At 42.5% G+C, this 25,248-nt stretch overlaps 1 protein-coding gene across 10 annotated transcripts in view; it reads left to right on the top strand.

Annotated features, from left to right (window-relative positions):
• The window catches only part of ENOPH1 (enolase-phosphatase 1), an 86,489-nt gene extending 63,232 nt beyond the window's left edge, over window positions 1-23,257 (top strand). For all 10 annotated transcript variants that reach the window (XM_080675299.1, XM_080675300.1, XM_080675304.1 and 7 more), the window contains 2 exons: window positions 1,135-1,258; window positions 22,177-23,257. In XM_080675299.1, the coding sequence (XP_080531425.1) occupies window positions 1,135-1,258; window positions 22,177-22,316 (264 nt within the window). In that variant the 3' untranslated portion in view covers window positions 22,317-23,257. The remainder of the gene's footprint in view (window positions 1-1,134; window positions 1,259-22,176) is intronic.
• Window positions 23,258-25,248: the final 1,991 nt, after the last annotated feature.

The raw sequence follows: 25,248 nt of genomic DNA, 5'->3' as shown, positions 1-25,248 counted from the left end.
GGGCCCTGCTTCCGAGCAAATCTGAACCAGCAGGCCTGGGTTGGGGAGTCAGAAGTCTGCATTTTACACATTCACCCTAAGTGGTCCTGTGATAGTCGTAGTAGAACCATGTATAAAATACAGCTAACAAGTCATAAGCTCTAGCTTGTAAATCAGCTATCTTGCCAGTATTAGGAAGTTGTCAACTGAAAGGAAACTAATGACATGCTTCTTTTGGTTGTTTAAAATAGAGCAGGTAAAATGTAAAATAGTGGTACTTGCCACTATCCAAAAAAAGAAAAAAAACAGACTTCTTGAATGGAGCAGAGTACAAGGTGGATTGATTGTTTCTGGTACTTTGGAGAGATACAGATTTTACTTTAGCAGAGCCAGCATTCTTATGTAAGAGAGCTGGGTATATCATTAAACAATTAAAAGGTAAGGCCACCTATTAAATTTCTTGTTCATGAAAAAATTCTTGTTAGCTCCTCTGTTCTAGCATCCCAATGCCCCCTGGAGGACAGGATGGTCATTGGAAGGGATTCACTTAAGGGATTCAAAAAGAAATGCTAATTCAGTATACACTGAACTTAGTGATACACAATAGGTCCCTCAGCTACCTAGTTTTAAAATAAATATTTATTGAGCAGCAAGGATATATACTAGTTCTTGGGTAGAATTTCAGAATGTTTTAATCAGAAAATGAAAGTAAAGTAACAAGTTATTAATGAGGTAGGATAAAGAAATCTGTTCATTCTGGGGTCAAAAGGAGTGAAACTTTCATCAGTAGTGAAACTCACTGTAGTAAGTAGTTTGAGTACAAATAGTATTTTAAGGGTAGAAAGTAGGTCATGTATATTTTAAAAGACTTTGTATAAAAAAATCAATGCTAAAGAAAGAAAAGCAAGTAGATTGTAAAATGACCTTATATATGTTGAATTGGTAGTTTTCTCCTTTCAAATGTTTATTGCTATAAAATCTTTGAATGTACTTTTTGTAGCCGTCTCAAAGTTCTCTTGTACGTAGATTTTCAGTTATATATTGAGTGAATGAAATCACTATGATTGTATATTTCAGAGATAAGAGATAGAGACAAAGTGGTCCAGGTTACTAGTATATTTACAGCATCAGTATTTCCCCTTCTCTTTTTTTCAGCTTGTTGATGGTCACTTTGATACCAAGATTGGACACAAAGTAGAGAGTGAGAGTTATCGAAAGATTGCAAACAGCATTGGGTGCTCAACCAACAACATCTTGTTTCTGACAGACGTTACTCTAGGTGAGGAATCTGACTTCTTACTCCAGGATGGGAGCTGAGCTCAGCACTGCAAGCACATTGCCTCTTTAAAGAAAGTTTATGTGTGCACCTTTGAAAAATGAAAGTTTTATAAAAAGAATCAGTGAACCAGCCAACTCACCTTCCTCTCCATTTAGCCATCCTTGGGAGTTGTGTGTGGGGAAGTGGCATTAGAAAGACTTAATTTCTCTCATTTTAACTCCTTATCCATGGTTGCCTACCCACCCCTCTGTACTTACACAGGTGAAATGGGAAAATAAGAAAGAATGACTTACAGGGTATCATTGTGGAAATGAGCATGCAGGCAAGAATATGATGGTAGGTGCATGGCTAGGTAAGGACAATAAAGTCACAGTGCATCTGCATCAAACATATTTAACAGCAGTGAGATCACATATACACACTCAGCCGATAAAGAGAAAAAGAGAACTCTAGTTTGAGTGACTTTGCCTTACAGTCATTCGATTAGTGCCCTGCCCTGGCATAACTAGGAGCCTCATCCCCGCCTTCCTGAGGACTGTCTCAGTCCCCCAGGCCTTCAAAATTCACCTGTTTAAAGACAGCATCTTCTTTACCCAGCCTGGCCCTCTTTATTTTAAACTAGGGGCCCAGTGCACAAATTCGTGCACCTTGAAAGGAACTGTGGGCCGCAAGGCTGTGGTGAGCACAGGGTCAGGTCTTGGCCCATCCTCCACAACCCCGCCCAGCCCTTCCTGCCACAGCCCCCGGTCCCGTCTGCCATCAGCCCCGCTCCTGCCGCCGCTGCTCCACACGCTGATAGCACTGGCCCCGCTTTCACCCGCTGACAGCGCAGAGCGATTGGGGCCGGCGCCAGCAGCGGGTGTGAGCAGTGGCTGCTCCCCTGATGGCCCCTAAGGAGCAGGGGGAGGTGGAGAAGCCCTCAGGGGTGATTGGGGCTGGCAGCGTGTGGGAGCGGTGGCTCTGGCGCCAGCTGTGGGTGGGAGCAGGGCCAGTGCCAACAGTGGGTGTGAGCAGCGGCTCCAGCAGCAGCTGCAAGTGCCTAGTAGGACTGCAGCATGTGGGAGCAAAAAATTTTTAGTAACCCCCAGAGGCTCATCCTGATGACAGCGACCGGCACCCTGCCTTGGTCTGGTACCCCCGCTCACCTGCTCCACCATCCTGCCGCAGCCGATGCCCACCGTGTTTCGCACTCTGCCGCCTGCTGCCGACACCTGCCTTGTTCCGTGCATGCACCCTAGTGGTCAGCGCATGTCATAGCAACCGGTTGTTCGGTTCCACTGTTCGGTCTATTTGCATATTAGGGTTTTATATATAGATAGATACTACATTAGCAGATGCATTATTACTTTAAGGATTGAATGCACAAAACAATGTATACTGTTCTTCATTGTAAATTTAAGTGATTTCAGGGGTGGTTTTGACCAAATGTAAAATATGTACTCAAGTATCTGTGTAAGACTGTGAGTCCTCTATGAAATTATAGAGGGGAATGGTAGCCAATAAGGAAACAGGTAGCAGCAGGTAAGGGGTCAGGGGGTGGTGTCGCTTCCGTTCTCACTTGAAAGCCCCTGGTAGGTGAGGCTTTCCCAAACTCCCCAGCCTGGCCCTAGCCCTAGCCCTTGATTTTTGTGGTTATTTGTGAAAAGCCACGGCCAGAGTGCGTTTCAAGTTCAAAGGCTTGGAGAAAGAGCTGACACGCAAATTAAAGCACAAGAAAAGAAATAATAATTAGGAAATTATGGGGGGAAGCCAGGGAAAACTTAACTGTAGTACTCAAGTTCCACTGAGTCTCCATTTCCAGCTGCTTTTATTTACTAGAATACACAATTGAATTTTAGGACTGCAAACAGACATCTCAATGGTAATGTTTAGTAAACAGTAAGATTATCAGGTTGTGGGGAGTTTGCTTTAGGCCATTGGGTCAGCAGTAGGTAATAAAATGCAAATATTCTCCCTGTGAATATCAAAGGAGCCCAGGTCAACCTTCTAAAGGACTTCTTGCATTTATATTAATTACTGTTGATCTTGGTTTCCAGCATTTCCCCCTTCTTTAAATTTTTAATAGATGTTGATATACCACTTGCAGAGTTTCAATTATTTTAAGATTTTTATTCCGCATCTGCAGACTAAAATTAAATAAGAACAAGAATGAGACAGGTAATAGTGGTTATGCTAAAAGCAAAAGTAAAGGAGCAAATTCTTACTTTAAATGGCTGCCAGGCATCTAGGGAATTAGATTGTAAATTTGCCTGGGATAATTATACAATATGCTGCTGTAATTCCAAAATATTAAGGGTGCTGTTATTTTTACTTTAAGCACCAAGAAGGTGATTTTTTCATTGAAGTTATCATTTTTAACTATATTATTTTACTGGTGCAATTGCAGCAGCTGATTTTCTTTTCTTTTTTTAAAAAAAAATCTTTATTATTCAGATTATTACAGTTGTTCCTCTTTTTTCCCCCCATAGCTCCCCTCCACCTGGTTCCCAACCCACCACATGCCCTACCCGCCCCCACACACACACTTTCCTCGTCCTTAGGTGTACAATTTTTGTCCGGTCTCTTCCTGCACCCTCCACACCCCCTTTCCCCCAAGAATTGTCAGTTCACTTTCTTTCTATGCCCCTGATTCTATTATATTCACCAGATTATTCTGTTCATCAGATTTTTTATTCACTTGATTTTTAGATTCACTTGTTGATAGATATGTATTTGTTGTTCATAATTTTTATCTTTACCTTTTTCTTCTTCCTCTTCTTAAAGAATACCTTTCAGTATTTCATATAATACTGGTTTGGTGGTAGATGAACTCCTTTAGCTTTTTCTTATCTGTGAAGCTCTTTATCTGCCCTTCAATTATGAATGATAGCTTTGCTGGGTAGAATAATCTTGGTTGTAGGTTCTTGCTATTCATCACTTTGAATATTTCTTGCCACTCCCATCTGGCCTGCATAGTTTCTGTTGAGAAATCAGCTGACAATCGTATCAGTGCTCCCTTGTAGGTAACTAACTGTTTTTCTCTGGCTCCTTTTTTTTAAAAAAAAATATATTTTATTGATTTTTTACAGAGAGGAAGGGAGAGGATATAGAGAGTTAGAAACATCGATGAGAAAGAAACATCGATCAGCTGCCTCCTGCACACCCCCCACTGGGGGTGTGCCTGCAACCAAGGTACATGCCCTTGACCGGAATCAAACCTGGGACCTTTCAGTCCGAAGGCCGACGCTTTATCCATTGAGCCAAACCAGTCAGGGCCTCTTGCTGCTTTTAAGATTCTCTCTTTGTCTTTTGCTCTTGGCATTTTAATTATGATGTGTCTTGGTGTGGTCCTCTTTGGATTCCTTTTGTTCGGGGTTCTCTGCACTTCCTGGACTTGTAAGTCTATTTCTTTCACCAGGTGGGGGAAGTTTTCTGTCATTATTTCTTCAAATAGGTTTTCAGTATCTTGCTCTCTCTCTTCTGGCACCCCCAAAATTTGGATGTTGGGACACTTGAAGTTGTCCCAGAGGCTCCTTACACTATCTTCATATTTTTGGATTCTTTTTTCTTTTCCAGTTGGGTTTTTTTTTGCTTCTTTGTATTTCAAATCTTTTTTTTTTTTTTAACAAATTTTTTTTTTTAATATATTTTATTGATATTTTACAGAGAGGAAGGGAGAGGGATAGAGAGCTAGAAACATCGATGAGAGAGAAACATCGATCAGCTGCCTCCTGCACACCTCCCACCGGGGATGTGCCTGCAACCAATGTACATGCCCTTGACCAGAATCGAACCCGGGACCCTTCAGTCCGCAGGCCGACGCTCTATCCACTGAGCCAAACTGGTTTCGGCTGTATTTCAAATCTTTTTTTTTTTTTTATATATATATATTTTATTGATTTTTTACAGAGCGGAAGGGAGAAGGATAGAGTTAGAAACATCGATGAGAGAGAAATATCGATCAGCTGCCTCTTGCACATCTCCTACTGGGGATGTGCCCGCAACCAAGGTACATGCCCTTGACCGGAATCGAACCTGGGACCTTTCAGTCCACTGGCTGACGCTCTATCCACTGAGCCAAACCGGTTTCGGCTGTATTTCAAATCTTTGACTTGATTCTTGTGATCCTCTAGTCTGCTGTTGGATATCTGTATATTATTTTTTATTTCAGTTAGTATATGCTTAATTTCTAGTTGGTCCTTTTTCATATCCTCGAGGGTCTCACTAAATTTATCGGTGGTTTCTAGAAAATTCTTGAAAAACCCTATAACGGTGGTTTTGAACTCTATATCCAGTTGTTTGGTTTCCTCCATTTCTTTCATTTGTGACTTGTTTCTTTGTCTCCACATTTTGGCTGCTTCCCTGAGTTGATAGAGTGGCTTTGTGTGCTAGGTGTCCTATTGGGCCCAGTGGCTCAGCCTCCCCAGTTACCTGAGGTGGACACTCTTGGTGCACCCCTTTGTGGGCTATGTGCACAGTCTTGTAGTTAAGCCTTGATTGTTGTTGGTATCACTGGGAGGAATTGACCTCCAGGCCAATTGGCTGTGATGATCAGCTGTGTATACGATGGGAGAACTTCTGTGCTGGAGACACCCTTATGAGGCAAGATTTGCTTCAGTGGGGCTTTGGTGCTCACTGAGTGTGTCCCTTATGGATCTGAGGAGTTGTAATCTGGATGGTCCCACTCTGACCCCTGGGTACACTGGCTCTTGGATCTCCAAGGAGGTGCTAATTTAGCCTCTGCCTGAGGCCACCCAGCAGGAGCTTGGAGAGATCTGCAGATTCCTCTTCTTTGTTTGGGGTTTGGAGTTGCCCAGATATGACCCAGCTGTGAAGCATTGCAAGCTGCTGTGGGGCCTTGGGCCTTCTTTTGGATGTTCTGGGTCTCTCTGACTTAGCGGCAGTTTGTTAGGTAATTTTAGATTTCAAAGGACCAGGCCATTCATATGCAAAAGCCTCTGTGACCATCTTGGGTGGGGTGAGGTCTCAGGGCGGAGCAAACAGCAATGGCTGACCGTCAGCCCTACCCTAAGAGGCCCCTGGGTCTCAGTGTCCCTCGGTAATTGCTGCAAGCACCTCTGAGAGAAAGCCACCCTCAAGTTCCGCCCGAAGCCAGACAGTCCAGTTTCTCTTTCCCCGTATAAGTCTGCGTTCCCCGAGTCTGGCCCGGAACTGGAGTTCAGAGCAGTCGGGAGCTTGTGTTTCCCTGTGGATTGAAAAAGCCAGCCGTGTACTCAGTTTCCAGCCCTTTCCTCACAGCCCTTACCACTGCACTTTACTTCCGCAGCTCCTCTGAGTCTCAGTGTGCTTTTCTCTTTCCTTCTAGTTGTAGAATTTCCACTCAGCCAGCCTTCCTGTGGTTCTGGATGATGTCCGTTTTGTATTTTAGTTGTAGTTTTGAAGTGGTTGTGCGAGGCAGCAAGTTCAGAAACCTATGCCGCCATCTTGTTTTCTCCCTTGCAGCAGCTGATTTTCATTGATTATTACTATATTCAGACCCATGGGGGCTTCAGTCTACAAAAGAAAAAACTGTTCTTAAGTTTGCTGCTAGTGGGTGCCATTCATAAGACTTTTTACATAATGGCTTAGTGGGGGGAGGTCTTAGTAATGTTAAATTCTCTTTGCTCTCTCCCAGAAGCAAGCAGTGATAGTAATTGTATTTAGGTTTTCGCTTCCCCCTCCTTTGGTGTGATGCTAGCCAGCTTTAATTCTACACACAAAGGAGCAGTAGTTTGATTCTTGTGTCATACAAAAAAGGGAAGCCAGGTGGGGACACCCGTGTAATTATACTTTGCCCATATATTTACTATACTAGGCGGGGGATCAGTCCACGTAAGGGATTTTACCCAGGGAGGACAATCCCCATTAGCTCTTGGTGAAATTACCGCACAGCTGGTTACTGCCAGCATGGCAGGAAAGACATTTTCAGGCGTTCTTGGGGTTTTGGTCTCTTCACAAATTCGTTCAGCTTTCTGGACCATCTTCTTTATTACTCCCCAAGTCATCTAGGTTGTTCATCGTCCGCCGTGTTCTTCTTCCACTTCTTATCTTCATTGTGTTTCCTGGGTCTGCTGTTTGTGGCTGGGGTAGCCGATTGTCTACAGCTGCATGGTGTGGCTCCTGGCGCAAGGTCCTCATTAATCTGGCTAGTTCCTCTCTCGGATCCATGTTACAGTTTAATATTTCTAGTAGGAATCCACACAGCTGGCTAGTTCCTCTCTCGGATCCATGTTACAGTTTAATATTTCTAGTAGGAATCCACACAGGTTTGGAGAAATTTTCTGGAAATATACAAGCATACCCTCGATTGTATGTTAGTACTTGATCGGGTCCCTTCCATAAACCAGATTCAGGATCTTTCCATTTAACTGGACCATTTTCCTTTGTTTTTGTTTTTGTTTTTTTTGTGTTTTTTTTTAATTAAGGTATTATATGTGTACATATCTTACCATTGCCCCCCCCCACCCCACTCCCATACATGCCCTCACCCCCCAATGTTTTGCATCCGTTGGTTACTCTTATATGCATGCATACAAGTCCTTCAGTTGATCTCTTATTTCTCCCACCTCTCCCTAACCTTCCCACTGTAATTTGACGGTCTGTTTGATGCTTTACTGCCTCTGTATCTATCCTTTTGTTCATCAGTTTATACTGTTTTTCATTATCCCCAAATGAGTGAGATCATGTGGTATTTTTCTTTCATTGACCCATTTTCCTTTGTTTTATTCTGTCACCAGTGTAACTCCATGAGTGTCTTGCCATCAGCATCACAAGTGAAAAAATTTAAAGTAATTAAGGCTTGGTGCAGCCTACCCACAGGTGATTTCTCCATCATAATCCCCCTTTTTGTTTTTCAAGTTGGCATTTTAGCCGCTGATGCTGTCGTTCAATAATGGCCTGTCCTTGGGAATTATGTGGTATTCCTCTAATGTGCTGAATTTTCCACTTTTTACCAAATTGCTGGAAATGACAGCTTGTGTAAGCAGGCCCATTATCAGCTTTAATAATTTTTGGAATTCCCATGACAGCAAAAGCAGCTCGGTAATGATTAATAACCTGTTTTGCCATTTCCTCTGTCGATGCAGTAGCCCATAGGAGAAAAGGTGTCTACAGAGACATGCAATGCCCCAAGGCGTCCAAAGGAAGTATAATGTGTCACATCCATTTGCCAGATATGGTCCCTTAGCAAACCTGTAGGGTTGACTCCTGTGTTAGGCCCTTGAGGTAGATGTAACATGCAAGTGGGACATTCTCTGATAATCTGTTTTGCCTGCTGTCAAGAGATTCAGAATTGTCTAGACAACATTTTGGCAGGCTGATGTAAAAGCTGATGAGATTCTGAGGCCTGTTTTAATAAAGTAACCAATTGATCAGCGTGTGCATTTCCTTTTGCCAATGGTCCAGGTAATAAACTGTGAGCCCTTATGTGAGTAATATAGAAAGGATATTGTCTTTGTTGCACAATCTGCTGAACTTGTTTAAATAGTAAAAATAAACTTTGGTCACTGAGCCATTTTAAACGAGCAGTTTCAATTCTATTTAATAAACCTGCAGCATAAGAAGAGTCAGAGATAATATTAAGAGGTCTTGCAAATCCTGTAGTGCAGCCTTAATAGCTTCCAACTCAATTCTTTGTACAGAAGTATGACTAGTTTGGATGACTCGGTCTAAATTAATTGTATGATAAGCAGCTTTGCCATTTGATGATCCATCAGTAAAAACAGTTAATATTCAGGAATAGGTTTCTGCCTAGTATTTTTTGGTATTATAATAATAGGAGTATAATATAAAAATTTTAATAATTTGTCTTTTAGTAGGTGACAACTAAGTTCCCCTGAACATCCACTCAGTCCAATTTGCCATTTTAAATCAGTCTGAAATAACATTTCTAATTGCTTCCCAGTAAGGGGAAGGTAAATACATTGGGGTTTTTGTCCTCTAAGCTGTCTGCTGCGCTTTCTAAGTTGAAGTATCAACTGAGCCATAAGTTCTATATATGTAACTGCAGTTTTAGAGGATTGATGTCCTAGGTCAGTGGTCGGCAAACCGCAGCTCGCAAGCCGCAGTTTGCCGACCACTGTCCTAGGTGGATCCATTTAATAATAGCAAGAGAGTTGTTATTTTGGAAGATGACTCCAGTGGGACTATTTGCAGTAGAATTAATCTGTCCCAATAAAGGCAATTCAGGCAGCACTCGTGCCACTTGGGCTAAGGAGATTGCCTGCTCAATTCTTAGTAACTCCTTCCTAGCTTCATCTGTCAATACTCAGGGTGAGGAAAGATTAGAGGCACCTCTAAGTATATTAAATAAGTTTGTCATTTCTCCTGTAGAGATTTTTAGATAAGGTCTTAACCAATTAATGTCCCCTAATAATTTTTGAAAGTCATTTAAGGTTTTAAGGCAGTCTTTCCTTATTTCTACCTTCTGAAGTCTAATATATTGGTTTTCAATTATGGTACCTAGATATTTAAAAGGCATTTCTTTCTGTACTTTTTCTGGAGTAATTTTTAAACCCCATTTAGGAAGTTCTTTTCCTAATTGAGAAAACATTGATAAAGTCTGTTCTTCCCATGGACTCGCTAGGAGCAAGTCATCCATGTAATGGACAATATAACACTGTGAATATTTGTCCCCTAAAGGCTGAGTAACTTGAGCTACATATTTTTGACATAAAGTAGGGCTATTGGCCATTCCTTGAGGCAAACTTTCCATTGATATCTTTTCATAGGCTCTATATTATTAATAGATGGCACTGAAAAGGCAAATCTTTGTTTATCTTGCGGTGCCAAGGGAATGGTGAAGAAACAATCCTTAAGATCTACTACTATAAGAGACCAATCTAGAGGGATTTGTGAAGGCGCTGGGAGTCCAGGCTGTAAAGCTCCCATGGTATGCATAGTAGTGTTAACGGCTCTAAGATCATGTAACAATCGCCATTTTCCTGCCGCCTTCTTAGGTATTGTAAATATAGGAGTATTCCAAGGACTATTGGAAGGTTCTATATGACCAGCCTCTACTTGTTCCTGTATTAATTCATGAATATGATTTAATTTCTCCTTGGTTAATGGCCACTGATCCACCCATATAGGCCTATCATCTTTCCATTGTATAGGCTCAGCATGTGGGTGAGGAGATTGAGCAGTGACCACTCCTAAAAAGGCTGATATTCTAATCCTTGTTTTCCTGTGTTTCCTTTGGCCTGAATGGGTTCTTTAATCTCCTGATTATCTTTTCCTAAACCTTGATCAGCTTGATATCCCATCTGAGTTATTAACTGTTGTCCCTTACCGGTAATAATACAAGCTTGTAAACCTTCTAAAACGTCTCGGTCCCATAAGTTGACTGCAATTCCAGAGACTATATAGGGCTGAAACCATCCTGTTTGTCCTTCCTCATCTTTCCACTTAACACCGCAGCACTGCGTTGTGTGTTATCAGGAATTCCAACACCCGTGATAGAGCCCATAGCTTCTACCATGGACCAACTTGGAGGCCAGAATTCTTGACTGATGACACTAATATCTGCTCCAGTGTCTACAGATCCTTTAAACAGTTTTCCCTCTATTCTTAGATTAATCATAGGATGGGTCTTAATAATTTCCTGTATCCAATATATACCTGAGCTTCCAAATTGTTGTGTCTTTCTCTTCCTATTTATAACTTCACCTTGCTGAATATAAGGCAAAAGCAGGAGCTGAGCAATTCTTTGTCCTGGAATAATTTGCATAATATGTTTGCATTCTAAAATTACTTTGATTTCTCCCTCATATTCTGAATCTATGACTCCAGGAAAAACAGTCCTTTTAGCGTATTTTCAGTCTTTCCTAGGACTAAACCCGATATTCCTGGTGGCACAGGTCCCCAAATTCCTGTAGGAACAACTTGTCTAGCCATATCGGGGATCAGGGTGATAGCTATTGTGCTATTAAGATCAAAGCACTTCTTTCTGGAGTGACTTGAAGGAGGGAATCTACTGTGGTCCTGGCAGGGTAGAACTTCCCCTTATTTAATAACGGGGCTGTGGGGAGCTCCTCTGGCCGTTTCCCTGCGGCTGGCCATTTCCTATGTCTTGATTTAATGGCTGGCCATTTCTATGAAATTTAGATTTACACTGATTGGCCCAATGATTCCCCTTCTTACATCTGGGACATACACCTGCATTACCTGAGTTGGGAGGCGGAATGTTTACACCTTCTCTCTGAGCATTACCTTGTGTCCTTTCTGTTTACATTCCTTTTTAGAATGTCCTTGTTGTCCACAATTAAAACATGATTTGTTTCTTGTTGTGATTGCGGCAGCTAGTAAGCTTGCCTGAGAAATGCCTGACCCCACATTCTGACAGGCTCGAATCATTTCTGTAATGGTACTATTTTTTCTTAGAGGCGTTAGACATTTCTTACATTAATCATTGGCCTTTTCATAAGCTAATTGCTGAGTCAAAATGTCTCCTGCTGTCTCATGTTGAATCTGCCAGCTCACTGCTTGAGTGAGGCGAGCTGCAAAATCAGAGAATGATTCAGTGGGTCTCTGCATGGGAGGCTCCCTCAGGGTCCCCTTTTGCTGGTAAAGTCCACTAGGCTTCTCTTCCACAAAGCCTAATTTGCTCATGCGCCTGCTGGACGTATTGAAGTTGATTATGGACGTCACTAAATTGTCCCTGTCCTGCAAGCATCTCAAAAGTTATGAGAACAGCCATAACCGGTTTGGCTCAGTGGATAGAACATCCACCTGCGGATTGAAAGGTCCCAGGTTCGATTCTGGTCAAGGGCATGTACCTTGGTTGCGGGCACATCCCCAGTGCCGGGTGTGCAGGAGGCAGCTGATTGATGTTTCTAACTCTCTCTCCCTCTCCCTTCCTCTCTATAAAAAATCAATAAAATATATTTTGAAAAAAAAAAGTTATGAGAACATTCTGTCCGAGATTTGAAGAAGCTTGTTCTTGACATTTCTCTAAAAATTCTCCTTTCCATACCAAATAATCTCCTCCATCCAGAGTTGCACGGGCTAGAGAATACCAATCATAAAGAGCTAGGAACGCTTCAGAAATGTTAGTTATAATTCTCCAGTAAATGGAGCATTTGTGCCATTCTGTATTACACTATCACACAAGGCCTTTATCATTTTAAATTCAAATCTTTCATGCTGTCTTATTATTTGATTTGGGAATTGTGGATTAGCTATCTGTATAATAGGAAAAGCAAGTCTGTCCTCCACTGTCATGTCCTTCAATCCTTTTCGGATGGCTCTTTGCATAGGTGATTCTATTAGTGGCGATTTAAATGTTTCAGAATCAGGACATGAAGGCCACTCCTCCAGTTTATCTTTCTGCTTTTCTTTAGGAGTGGAGGGTGCAAAGGGAGGAGGTCTTTCTTCTTTGAAAGGCTCTAGCAAATGCAGTGCTGTTTCCCACAAGGAGAAACAATTTGGAGGCAAATTTTTCCCCTGCTGCTGAGCTTCTTTCAAGTTCTGACCTATCCGTCCCCAACATTCAATATCCAATGTACCCTCATCAGAAACCCATGGATTATATTCTATAACAATCTGTAGAAACTGTAAAAGAAGATCTTCTGAAACTGCAACTCCCTTATCCTTTAACAAGCAAGTCAAGTCTACAGGAAAGTCTCTCCTCTTTTGACGAATTCTGCCCCATTATGATCTGGCTGAAACAAGAGAAAATACTCGAGCACAACGGGTCCACCGGCTTCTGCAGCTGACAAGAGTTTTGCACGCAGTTAATCTTCCACCACTGGGTCTGGTGATATTTTCCGCTCTGGGGAATCCTTTTTCTCCAAGTCCCAGTTCAAGGATGCCAGTTGTGAAAAGCCATGGCCAACGTAGCTTTTGGGTTCAAAGGCTTGGAGAAAGAGCTGACGGACAAATAAAACACAAGACAAGAAATAATAATTTGGAAATTATGGGGGGAAGCCAGGGAAAACTTAACTGTAGTACTCAAGTTCCACTGAGTCTCCATTTCCAGCTGCTTTTATTTACTAGAATACACAATTGAATTTTAGGACTGCAAACAGACATCTCAATGGTAATGTTTAGTAAACAGTAAGATTATCAGGTTGTGGGGAGTTTGCTTTAGGCCATTGGGTCAGCAGTAGGTAATAAAATGCAAATAATCACCCTGTGAATATCAAAGGAGCTCAGGTCAGCCTTATAAAGGACTTCTTGCATTTATATTAATTACTGTTGATCTTGGTTTCCTGCATTTATTCTCCTTAGAGTCGTGCCTCTCCCCAGGGGCTACCTTAGGCGTGTTTGTAATCACACTTGTATTTGAAGGTAGTTCTATGTATTTATGTTTCTTCCACTCACCTTGGGTTGTAAGTTTCACCCTCTGTTTACCCCAGAGCAGGGTTTGGTGCATTGCACAGCTGCTCCAGCACCCCGTCTGCCGCTGGGGAAGGCTGTTGGGGGAGAGGCAGAGGGCAGGGGGATGTTCTCTTGCCTAATCAGCTCCACGCGGCTCCTGGGCCCCTTGGGGGCAGCTTCAGCACCTAGAGGCAATATTCTTCCCTTCAGCCCTCTTGTCTGAACTAAAGCCACCCAATCACTAGGACTTTCAGAGATGGGGCCCAAAGGCAAATCCAGGCTCCTGGCAAGGGCATTTTACCTGTGGTAGTGTGTATATTTTTTCTACTGCTGACCCTTGACCTTTTGGTCTCTTGTGTTAGGGAAGAGTTGTAGGTTTATAATAACATGGACTAATTTGCTAAGTGGTTTTGGAAACAATCTTAACCAGCATAGATCATCTAGAATCTAGATGCCTTCAAGAAGTTAAAATATGTTTTTTGGAAAAGGGTAAAACAGGCTTAATTTCACCTGACATACCAAAGATATTCAGTAATTGTTATTACCTTTGTTAAATTTCACACCTTGGTGCATCTAGACTGGAATTTTTTACCTAGTTAGACAGTATTTAGTGGGGATCAGCAGCTGTCCTGGCTTGGCTCAGCTTCAGAGTATAAGGGTTTCTACAAATGGTGTCTCATTTTCCCACATCTTGGAAAGCTTTACATTTGGCATGAAGTGAGACAGACAAATGTACGGACATACTGCTTTAGGGTTCATGGTGTAACGAGGTAGCCAGGCCACTTAAATGTGCCATCAACAAACATTTCACCTGGTCTTTACTTTGAACTGTAAATGTTTGCCTATCAAACATTTTACTGCTTCAAAGCTACAATATACCCTCTTCTTTGATTTCTGGGGTCTTTGAGTGGTGGGTTAGGGAGGTCACTTTGTTGTCCATATAGGTTAGGGATGTGCCAGCAGTTTCTGTGAGGAATGATAATTTTACTCCTTATGGAAAGAAGACAGGCCTTGTCCTGGTGAAGTTTGTCTGGTTTAATCTGTGAATTGCTTTTCTTTAATCATTCATTTAAAGGGGGCTGTTGAAGATGAAAATCTGTGGTTTGTCCTATATTTAATTTCCTTAGCACTTTGAATGGTTAAGTTTCTGCAGGCTTAGAATTAGGGATTTGATTTGTGGCTGGGGCTCTCCATAAAATCAGCCTGTCCCAAGCAGTCTGTGATCCCCAGACGCAATGTTTCTCTCCTATCCTCCACATTTTGGTTACTATTAATAATTACAATCCCTGCCCTAAGATCACTTACAGTTTTTCATAGTCTTGTTTTCAGCTACATTTTTTTGTCTAGTTGCCATCGTAGTACATCTATAATTTCAGGTCTTCCTTTTTCCCTTAAGCCATTTCCTTTCCTTAGGGTACAGTCCCAAAAATTATTCTTATTCTTTTTACAGACAAGAGATGATCCCCAGGTTGGCCTCACAATGAAACTGATTTCCTCTCAGTCCTCCACAAAGAGGTTTTATTCCTGCCCCTAAACTTCTGCCAGCCCCACACCCGGTAGAAGGGCCAGAACTGGGCCCATCTGTAGCTGGGATGGGGCCAGGCAGCTGGCTGCCTGCCTCATTCTTGTCTATTATCTCTGATCCTGTGTTTTGGTATCACATGCCCAGTCTTTTATTGCCAAGGCAGAGTGGTGGACTAAGTGATATCCTGAGTAATACCCAAGCATAAAAGAGAACTGAGCCTTGGCCTGTGTTTCTCAGTGGTTAGAACACGAGCCTGTGCACAGAAGGGTTGCAGATTCGATTCCCAGTCAAGGGCTTGTACCAGGGTTTCAGGTTCAGTCCCCCACCCTAGTTGGAGCATGTGTAGGAGGCAGCCAATTGATGTATCTCTCACACACATCAATGTTTCTCTCTCTTTCTCCTCCTCTCCCTCTCTCTCTCTCCCTCCCTCCCTCCTGCCCTCCCTCCCTCCTGCCCTCCCTCTCCTTCTCTCTCTTTTCCACTCTAAAAAAAAAAAGAACTGAGGGACTTTTTTGAGGAAAGCAAAGAGGTCCAGGCTTTTAAGTCAAATGTCTCAATATTGTATGACTAGAGCAAATAGATGCTTAGGAACAGAACTTGCCGCATGGTGATGTAGGTAAGACGCTGAATGCGGAACAGTTAGCTAGTGTCAGGTCTCACGTGGATCATGGATCATGATGGCTCAGCTTGGTGGAGATCCCAGATTGCTAGTTAGGAAAAAAGCTTGGCTTGAGGCATTCAGGCTGGTAACTGGCGGGGAGTAGGAGGGAGCTGCTGCTTCTGCTGGGATGAATGACATATGTAGATTTTACTTGAGGAGAAGATAGTTTAGCACTTTTTTTTTCCTTGGGGAGGGGACAGCTCTTTCATAGGAAGAGGAGAAAGACACTTGAGGAAGAGACAGATTGTCCCACTTCTCTCGCTTGGATCTTATCTCTCAACACCACTGTTCTTTAATCCATTCAGATGTTGCAACTGTTTTCCAAAGAGAAACAACTGAGGTGTTTTTTAATTCTCACCCAAGGACATGCTTACATGTGTGTGTATGTGTTTGCATGTGTATTTTTAAATTGATTTTAGAGAGAGAGGAAGGAAGAGAAGCATCGATGTGAGAGAGAAACATCAATTAATCGCCCTCCAATTAATGCCAGGTAGGCACCCCGACCTGGGATTGAATCTGCAACCTAGCTATGTGCCCTGACCAGGAATCGAACCTGCAGTCTTTTGGTGTACGGGACAACACTCCAATCAACTGAGCCACCCGGCCAGCGTCCACTGAGGTTTTTTATACCAAATCTATTTCTTCTTTGATCTCTTTGGTAACCCAATCATTGTTTAATAGCATACTATTTAGCCTCCAGGTGTTTGATTTTTTTTTATTGTTTTTATTGTAGTTGATTTCTAGTTTTATGCCATTGTGATCTGAGAAGATGCTTGATATGATTTCTATATTCTTGAATTTGAAGAGACTTTGCCTGTGTCCCAATATGTGGTCTATCTTTGAAAATGACCCATGTGCACTTGAGAAGAATGTATATTCTGTGGCTTTGGGGTGAAATGTTCTGAAGATGTCAATTAATTCCATCTGATCTAGTGAGTCATTTAGGATTGATGTTTCTTTGCTGACTTTTTGTTTAGAGGGTTTGTCCAGTAGTGTTAGTGGGGTATTAAAGTCCCCTACTATGATTGTATTGCTGTCAATCTCTCCCTTGATATCCTCCAGGAGATTTTTTATGTATTTGGGTGCTCCTGTATTGGGTGCATATATGTTTACCAGAGTTATATTCCCTTATTGAATTGCTCCCTTTAGTATTATGAAGTGGCCTTCTTTATCTCTTGTTATGGCCTTCAGTTTGAGGTCTAATTTGTCAGATATAAGTATTGCTACCCCAGCTTTTTTTTTCATTTCCGTTCGCCTGAAAAACCTTTTTCCATCCCTTCATCATCAGTCTGTGTGAGTTCTTTGTTCTGAGGTGGGTTTCCTATAGACAGCAAATATATGGGTCATGTTTTCTTACCACTTAGCTACCCTATGTCTTTTGATTGGGGCATTTAATCCATTTACATTTAAAGTGATTATTGATAGGTACTTGTTTGTCGCCATTTTTATTCTTTATGCCTGTGTTCCTTCTTCCTTTCCTATTTCTTCTTTTTACAGCAGACCCTTTAGTATATCTTGCATTGCTGGTTTGGTCGTAATAAACTCCCTTAGTCCTTTTTTGTCTGAAGCTCCTGATTTCAACCTCAATTTTGAATGATAGCCTTGCTGGGTACAGTATTCTTGGATTCAGACCCTTCCTTTGCACGACTTTGTATATTTCATTCCATTTCCTTCTGGCCTGATGTGTTTCTGTTGAGAAATCAGTCGGTAGTCTGATGGGAGATCCTTTGTAGGTAACTTTCTGTCTCTCTCTGGCAGCCTTTAAGATTCTTACTTTGTCATTGGTGTTTGCCAATTTAATTATAATGTGTCTTGGCGTCGGTCTTTTGGGGTTCATTTTGTTTGGGACTCTGTGAGCTTCTTGGATTTGTGTGGGTTTTTTCTTCCCTATATCAGGGAAATTTTCTGTCATTATTTCTTCAAACAGGTTTTCTATTCCTTGCTCAGTTTCCTCTCCTTCTGGCACCCCTATGTTGCAGATGTTGTTTCGTTTTGTGTTGTCCCAAAGTTCCTTTAGGCTCTCCTCTTGTTAAGTTTTTTTTCCTAGATGCTTCTCTGCTTGGGTATTTTTTCCTACCTTGTCTTCTAGCTCACTGATGTGGTCCTCCGCTTCTTCTAGTCTACTGTTGATGCTTTCTATTGAGTTCTTAATTGCAGCGATGTCATTTTTTATTTCTTCTTGGTTCTTCTTCATTTCCTCTTGGTTCCTACACATATTGTTGAATTTGTCTTCTATCCTTTTCAGCGACCTTATGACCATTGCTCTGAATTCTTTCTTTGTCATATTGCCTGCCTCCATTTCATTTACTTCCTTTTCTGGTGATTCCTCTTTTTCTTTCGTATGCGGACTATTTCTTTGTCTCCCCATGATTGCTCCTCTCTGGATGTCTGGTTATGTAGCTCTCTCTCTCCTGCACTGACTTATAGGCACAAAATACAACATGACAAGCCACAACACATAGGGCACCAAACACAAATGTATTCATGATACCTATACCCCCAAATAAAGGTGACCACCAGAGAAAAGAGAATTAAGGAATAGAAAAGAGTGCAAAAATGATATTGAGAAAAGGACAAAATGTAGGAGAGAAAAGAAAGAGAAGAAAAAAGAAGGAGGAAAAAAATATTTGTATATGGGGAGAAAACTCCAATAAAACAACATCTAATCCAAAAAATGCAAACAACAAATTCCCAGAGATGAATGCAAACTACAAACAACAACTAATCCAAAAAAGCACAAACAACAAACACCTAGATGAATCTGAGGAGGCAGAGTTTTCTCTAGGTGATAACTGACCTTTCCGTCTGCGGATTGCCTCACCAGCTGTGTTTAATTTGCCTATTCCGGTGGGTGTTGTTTGATTCAGCCGTTCCTTCTATCTGCTCTGTGAAAAGACGCAGGGCCCATCCGCATTTTCTGCGCCGCTTTGTCTCCCCCTGAACAAACCTCCCAGGCACCCTTGGTTGGGGAGGCTGGAGATCCGGCGTTCGTGGGTTCACAGCTGAGGTAGCTGGTCCCTGGCCATTGTGGTTGTAGGGTCCCGGGAGGTATTCGAGGTCTCCCTGGTTGAAGATAAGGCTGGGGTTCTGATCACAGTTGGTCTCCCGATCTCAGCTGGTCTCCCTTTCAAGATGGTGGGGCCTATGCAGCAGAGCCGCTGCTCTGGGAGAGATTTCAGCAGCAGTAGAGGCTGCCCAGTCAGGAGGGGCTGGTCCACCAGTCCCCAACAGTCCTTTGGAATATAGCTGTCCCTCACTCACAAATACAGACACTCCCCGCATGTCCATGCCCTCTCCTTTCGTTCTCTCACTCACACACTATCTTGCAGTCTGCCGACCCGTTGTCAGCCATCTTGGATCCTGTATACCAAAGCTAAATTCCATACAGCATGTTTCAGATTATTCCCCAGGTTTGCTCTGTCTATCCAAGTATGCCCCATCTTTCTGACCTTTGTCCTACCTCCCACCTTGACTTGCTCCATTCTTCCAATATTTACACACTAGAGGCCCGGTGCACGAAATTCGTGCACGGGGGAGGGGGAGGTCCCTCAGCCCAGCCTGCACCCTCTCCAATCAGGGACCCCTCGAGGGATTTCCGACTGCCCGTTTAGCCTGATCCCAGTGAGATCGGGCCTAAACAGGCAGTCGGACATCCCTATCACAATCCAGGACTGCTGGCTCCCAACTGCTCGCCTGCCTGCCTTCCAGATTGCCCCTAACTGCTTCTGCCTGCCAGCCTTATCACCCCCTAACCACTCCCCTGCCAGCCTGATTGATGCCTAACTGCTCCCCTGCCAGCCTGTTTGCCCCTAACTGCCCTCCCCTGCAGGCCTGGTCACCCCTAACTACCCTCCCCTGCAGGCCTGGTCACCCCTAACTGCCCTCCCATGCAGGCCTGGTCCCGCCCAACTGCTCTCCCCTGCAGGTCTGGTTCCCCCCCCAACTACCCTCCCCTGCAGGCCTGGTCACCCCTAACTGCCCTCCCCTGCAGGCCTGGTCCCCCCCAACTGCTCTCCCCTGCAGGCCTGGGTCCCTCCCAACTGCCTTTCCCTGCAGGCCTGGTTGCCCCCAACTTACCTCCTCTGCCGGCTTGGTCACCCCTAACTGCCCTCCCCTGCAGGCTTGATTGCCCCCAACTGCCCTCCCTTGCAGGCCTGGTCCCTCACAACTGCCCTCCCTTGCTGGCCATCTGTGGTGGCCATCTTGTGTCCACATGGGGGCAGGATCTTTGACCACATGAGGACAGCCATCTTGTGTGTTGGAGTGATGGTAAATCTGCATATTACTCTTTTATTAGATAGGATAGAGGCCTGGTGCATGGATGGGGGCCAGCTGGTTTTCCCCGAAGGGTGTCCCGGATCAGGGTGGGGGTTCCCTTGGAGCATGGGGCGGCCTGGGTAAGGGGCCTGTGGTGGTTTGCAGGCCGGCCACGCCCCCCGGCGACCCAAGCGAAGGCCCTGGTATTTGGGGTTTATTTATCTTCTACAATTGAAACTTTGTAGCCTTAAGCGGAGGCCTGGGCCAGCCAGGGCTGCAGAAGCTTGGCTTCCTCCATTGCCACAGGCAACACTAGCCTCCTGCTCTTTCCAGCTCCGTGGCTGCCGCCATTTCTGTTTGGATTTATGTATCTTCTATCATTGAAACTTTGTAGCCTTGAGTGGAGGCCTAGGCCAGCCAGGGCAGGCAGAAAGCTTGGCTTCCTCCATTTCTGGGGAAACCCAAGCTTCCCTCCTGCTCTCTGTGGCCATAGCCATCTTGGTTGGGTTTATTTGCATATTCGCTCCTGATTGGCTGGTGGACGTGGCTTGTGGGTGTAGCAGATGTACGGTCAATTTGCATATTACTCTTTTATTAGATAGGATGTATTATGTTAGCCTGCAGTGCCTCCTGCCTCAAATGCCTCTTCTTTTGCCAATTTTGTTTTCTTTAACTTTTTTTTTTAATATATTTTATTGATTTTTTACAGAGAAGAAGGGAGAGGGATAGAGAGTTAGAAACATCGATGAGAGAGAAACATCGATCAGCTGCCTCCTGCACACCCCCCACTGGGGACGTGCCCGCAACCAAGGTACATGCCCCCGACTGGAATCGAACCTGGGACCCTTCAGTCCGCAGGCCGATGCTCCATCCACTGAGCCAAACCAGTCAGGGCTGTTTTCTTCAACTTTTTGATTAAAACTCACCCTCTGCAGAGGCATCATTTATTAATTTGCAAGTCCTAATTCAGTAGTTCCATGTTGGGGACCTGAGATTCCAGGTGAGTCCCACACTGCTGGTCCATGGACCGCACTCGAGTAGTAGCACTGTAGACCAGGAGCCAGCACACTCATTCTGGACAGGGCCAGGTAGAACATACGTTAGGCTTTGCAGGACACTCAGCCTCTGTTTACAAAAACAAGTGGCAGGCCATGTTTAATTTGCTGACCCTTGTTCTAGAGCACAGACCACAGAGTCAGAGTAACAATTTCAAACTTTAGTTCTACCTCCCTAGCTCTCAGTTTCCATATCTGTAGAAAGGGGTTAGTAATACTAACTACCTCAAGGTTGTAAAGATTTGTATGAGAATGGAGCTCCATGAAGGTGGGAGCCTTGTTTTGTTTTCTGTTTCTAGAACAGGACCTGGTACTTGGTAGGTACTAAATTAATATATTAGCTGTTATCTTTCAGATGGAAGAAACAAGATAAAGAGGTACGTAACCCAAGGCATTTTAGAGATATTTCCTGCAATGTCTAGTTTTGTTTTACTATTCCTGTTCTTATTTCTACCCACTATGCAGTCACAGATCACAATCTATTGAGGGAGGAGAGTGACAACAGATAATAACTGTCACCTCATGTTGTTGCAATAGAGCTAAATACAGGGTGTTGAAGGAACACATAGGTTGCTCTTAATAGCGCTTCTGGAAGATGAGATATTTAAATTGAATTCTAAAGACTAGGAATTTGCCGGGCAAAAAAGATGGGTATTCTAGTCAGGAGTTGTGATACGTTTGGGCTCTGGTTGTGAGAGCAGGGATTTCAGCCTTATTAGTTCTAGGATTCTATTTTTCTCATTTCTTCTTAATTGGTATTTTCCCTGACAGGCTGCCCTTTGGGGATACAGCTCAGTTCTCTGTAGGACTAATGGGAGGGAATGGAACAAAGGTGTGGACAGAACATGGCTCTGTCGTTCTGCATTCACATGTACTTAATAAAACTCAGATAGTTGCCATTGTAGCCTGTCATGTACAATTATATATTAAAATTTTTTATTACAGAAAAATTAAAATGATGTAAAAGAGAATAATATAGTCAGCACCTATGTGTCCTTCTAGCTTCAGACGTTATCAGATCAGGGTCAAACTAGTTTTTTACATTCCCACATCACCCTGATTACTTTGAAGCAAATCTCAGATCATATTTTTAAGTTTCTGGCATTCATTTTGATTTTCACAGAGGCCAGTGCTGCTGAGGACGCAGATGTACATGTAGCTGTGGTGGTGAGACCTGGCAATGCAGGACTAACAGACGATGAAAAGACTTACTACAGCCTCATTACATCCTTCAGTGACCTGTACCTGCCTTCCTCCACCTAGAGGATTTCCGAGGAAGACCAACTGTCTCCACAGAGTTGCCCCTGTAGTCTAGTTTTTTTCTAGTGGTAAAAGTAACTTACTTTAAACATACATATAAACACACGTATGTATGCATGCAAGTATATATGTGTGTGTTCAAATTACCTTCATAGGCACAGGAGTTGGGAGGAAATCTCAGTTCAGTGGAAAGGAAACTAATTTAAAGATGCTTTATATGTAGAAATGGTGTGAAACCGCAACTCTCACCCTTATTGAGGGTAAAATGTAGTTGATAGAAGAAATTAACATCTAAAGTGTTATGGTTATCACATTATGGACCAAAATGGAAAGATAGGTTTGAGAAGTTATTCAGAAGCCTTGGTATTTTAAAAACTGGAAATATTTTAAAGACTTATTCCTAATAGTAATTCATCTCCCCTTTTAATTATGAGTTAGAAAATTATTAGCAGCTGAATTTCAAAATATTAGCTTCCTTACCTATAGAAGATAAAATTATTTATTTCTGCTCCAAAAGAGACAAAATTGGGAAAGGAAGCTATTTGAGTCCTGATCAATCAAACATCTATCACTTAAGAAACTTGCTAATCATTGTGGCACCCCCAGCAAGTAGCTGCTTTATCAGTGAAAAAGGTGCACTGATGTAACAGGTAAAATTACAAAATAGTTCTAGTCCTACCAGTAGTTATCACTAGATTTTATAGTTGCCCTTCTAACTCCTTGTTAGCATGGCTTGAGAATATATCTTACTGCTGTTTACTATTTTTAAAAAAAGTTTACTGAAATCAGTTTATAAGACTTAGAAGAGCCCTACTATGTACTATTTTCCTCGAAATGAATGTGAGAAATGTTAATTTTATAACAGCATTATTTATCCTGGTTCAGTCCTAATGGGATGTCATGTTAATTTCACATTGTGATTAATAAAAACATTTTTTCTTCAACTCAGTTTTATGTAGGTCCCTGAACTACACCACATATCGCCATAACCAAAAGAGAAACTAGAGATTTAGAAAAATATGAATTTCATTTTAGTTTTTGCTTTATTATGTGTGTGTTTTAATGGAATGCCATTGGAAATCATTGACTGTGAGTTATGTATACATATATGGTTAACCTCATTGGTTATTTTATTTGGATAGTAAGCATTCAAGATATGAGTGGGTTTCTTAGGTTTTTGAGACTCTTATATTTGAGGTACCTAGGATAATACTTGAAGGAGGCAGTTCTTCTAACTAATCAAGAAAAACTACTGAATCCTGAAGGAATGGTTTTCGGGAATGCTCTGAATAAGGAAAAGGAAGTAACCTTGCAAATATGAGAGAATAGGGACTATAAAAGATTTTATGTTGATAATTTTTATCTTCTAGTAGCTAATTAAGAAATCTAATGATTATGAAAATACAGAAGAGTAGTAAAAGGGAAATGAATTTAAGTAAATCTTAGAAATACGAGTGAGTTGTAAATCATGGTAAGACCACAAATGTTAATAAAGGTTGAACTTCATACCATTTCTGAAAAAGCTCATGAAAAGATAACAGAAAATGTATCTTTTACTGAAAATAAAGGAATAATTGGAAAAGTAAGCAAGAAATGAGAGAAAATTATACACCAGGACCTGGACTAGAATCGAGTTTAAGGGAAACAAGTTTAAGTATCTAGCCAATGGAGAATTGAGGTGGAGAAGTGTCTTAGTGGATTCAGATTGTACCAGAGACAGGGTAGCTTATAAACGACGAAATTTTATTTCTTTTTTTTTTTTTAATATACTTTTATTGATTTCAAAGAGGAAGGGAGAGGGAGAGAGCGATAGAAACATCAATGATGAGAGAGAATCATTGATCGGCTGCCTCCTGCACGCCCCCCACTGGGGGACCGAGCCCACAACCCAGACATGTGCCCCTGACCAGAATCGAACCCAGGACTCCTCAGTCCACAGGCCAATGCTCTATCCACTGAGCCAAACCAGCTAGGACTGAAATTTTATTTCTTACAGTTCTGCAGGCTGGGTCCAAGATCATGCTGCTGGCAAATTTAATGTCTGATGAGAGCCGTTTCCTCAGACCAGTTTTCTCTTTGTAACTTCACATGGTAGAAGGGACGAAAGAGCTTTCTTGGGCTTCTTTTTATAAGGGCACTAATCCCTTCATGAGGGCTCTGCCAAGGCCTCCCAAGTCCCACTTCCAAATACATAAGCATGTGTGTGTGGGGGGGGGGACACAAACATTTAGTCTACAACAGCAGTCACTTTTCGTGGTAAAGGTACCAGAAAAACTAGTTTATATTGAATAATTGATGACAGAAAATAGATTAAAAAGTTAAAAGAAAGTTACAATATCAAATTCTATTTGTCAAAGAGGTGTGTGAAAGTAAGGGGGAAAGGTGAGGGGACTATTTCTTAGATCCTAAGAAACTCATTTACAGTATGTTAGGAAAGGATCTTTGGAAGACCCTTGAGTTGTGAAGGAGACTGGTTCTGAAGAAAGAAAATGCCTAGAAAGTGGGTTGTGAGCTAGGAGGTAAATCCATATAAATTTGTGGTTCTGAGTAAGGGAAGGAGGAAAAATCTCACCTGTAATTTCCAAAAAAGGACAAAGGCACTAAGTTTTCTCAGCATCCTGTTTGCAGAGCATACAGGGAACAAAGGCCTCTTGAAGTTGTGGCCCTTACCATTTCCCTTTGTTAATCCAGATCTACCTCAATTGTGCTCTTTGCCACAGTAGCACTGATTTCCAATCTTGAGTCAAAACCCAAGTTGGTTTCTTAGAAGAGAAGCCTCAGTCAAAGGGGCTTCTCTAATCTTACCAGCAATTCTGGAGTAGCAGAGCTTTCTGTTTGGCCTTCTGGGAGGCTGGGCCTTTGTTGCTAAGCTTAACTGGTGTCCACTTTAGAATTTCAGAAGGAAAGGATGGTAAAGAGCCAATGGTCTAAACAG

Source organism: Plecotus auritus, assembly GCF_963455305.1.
Source record: "Plecotus auritus genome assembly, chromosome: 1".
Classification (NCBI taxonomy): domain Eukaryota; kingdom Metazoa; phylum Chordata; class Mammalia; order Chiroptera; family Vespertilionidae; genus Plecotus; species Plecotus auritus.
This window is presented reverse-complemented; position numbering and strand designations above follow the sequence as displayed.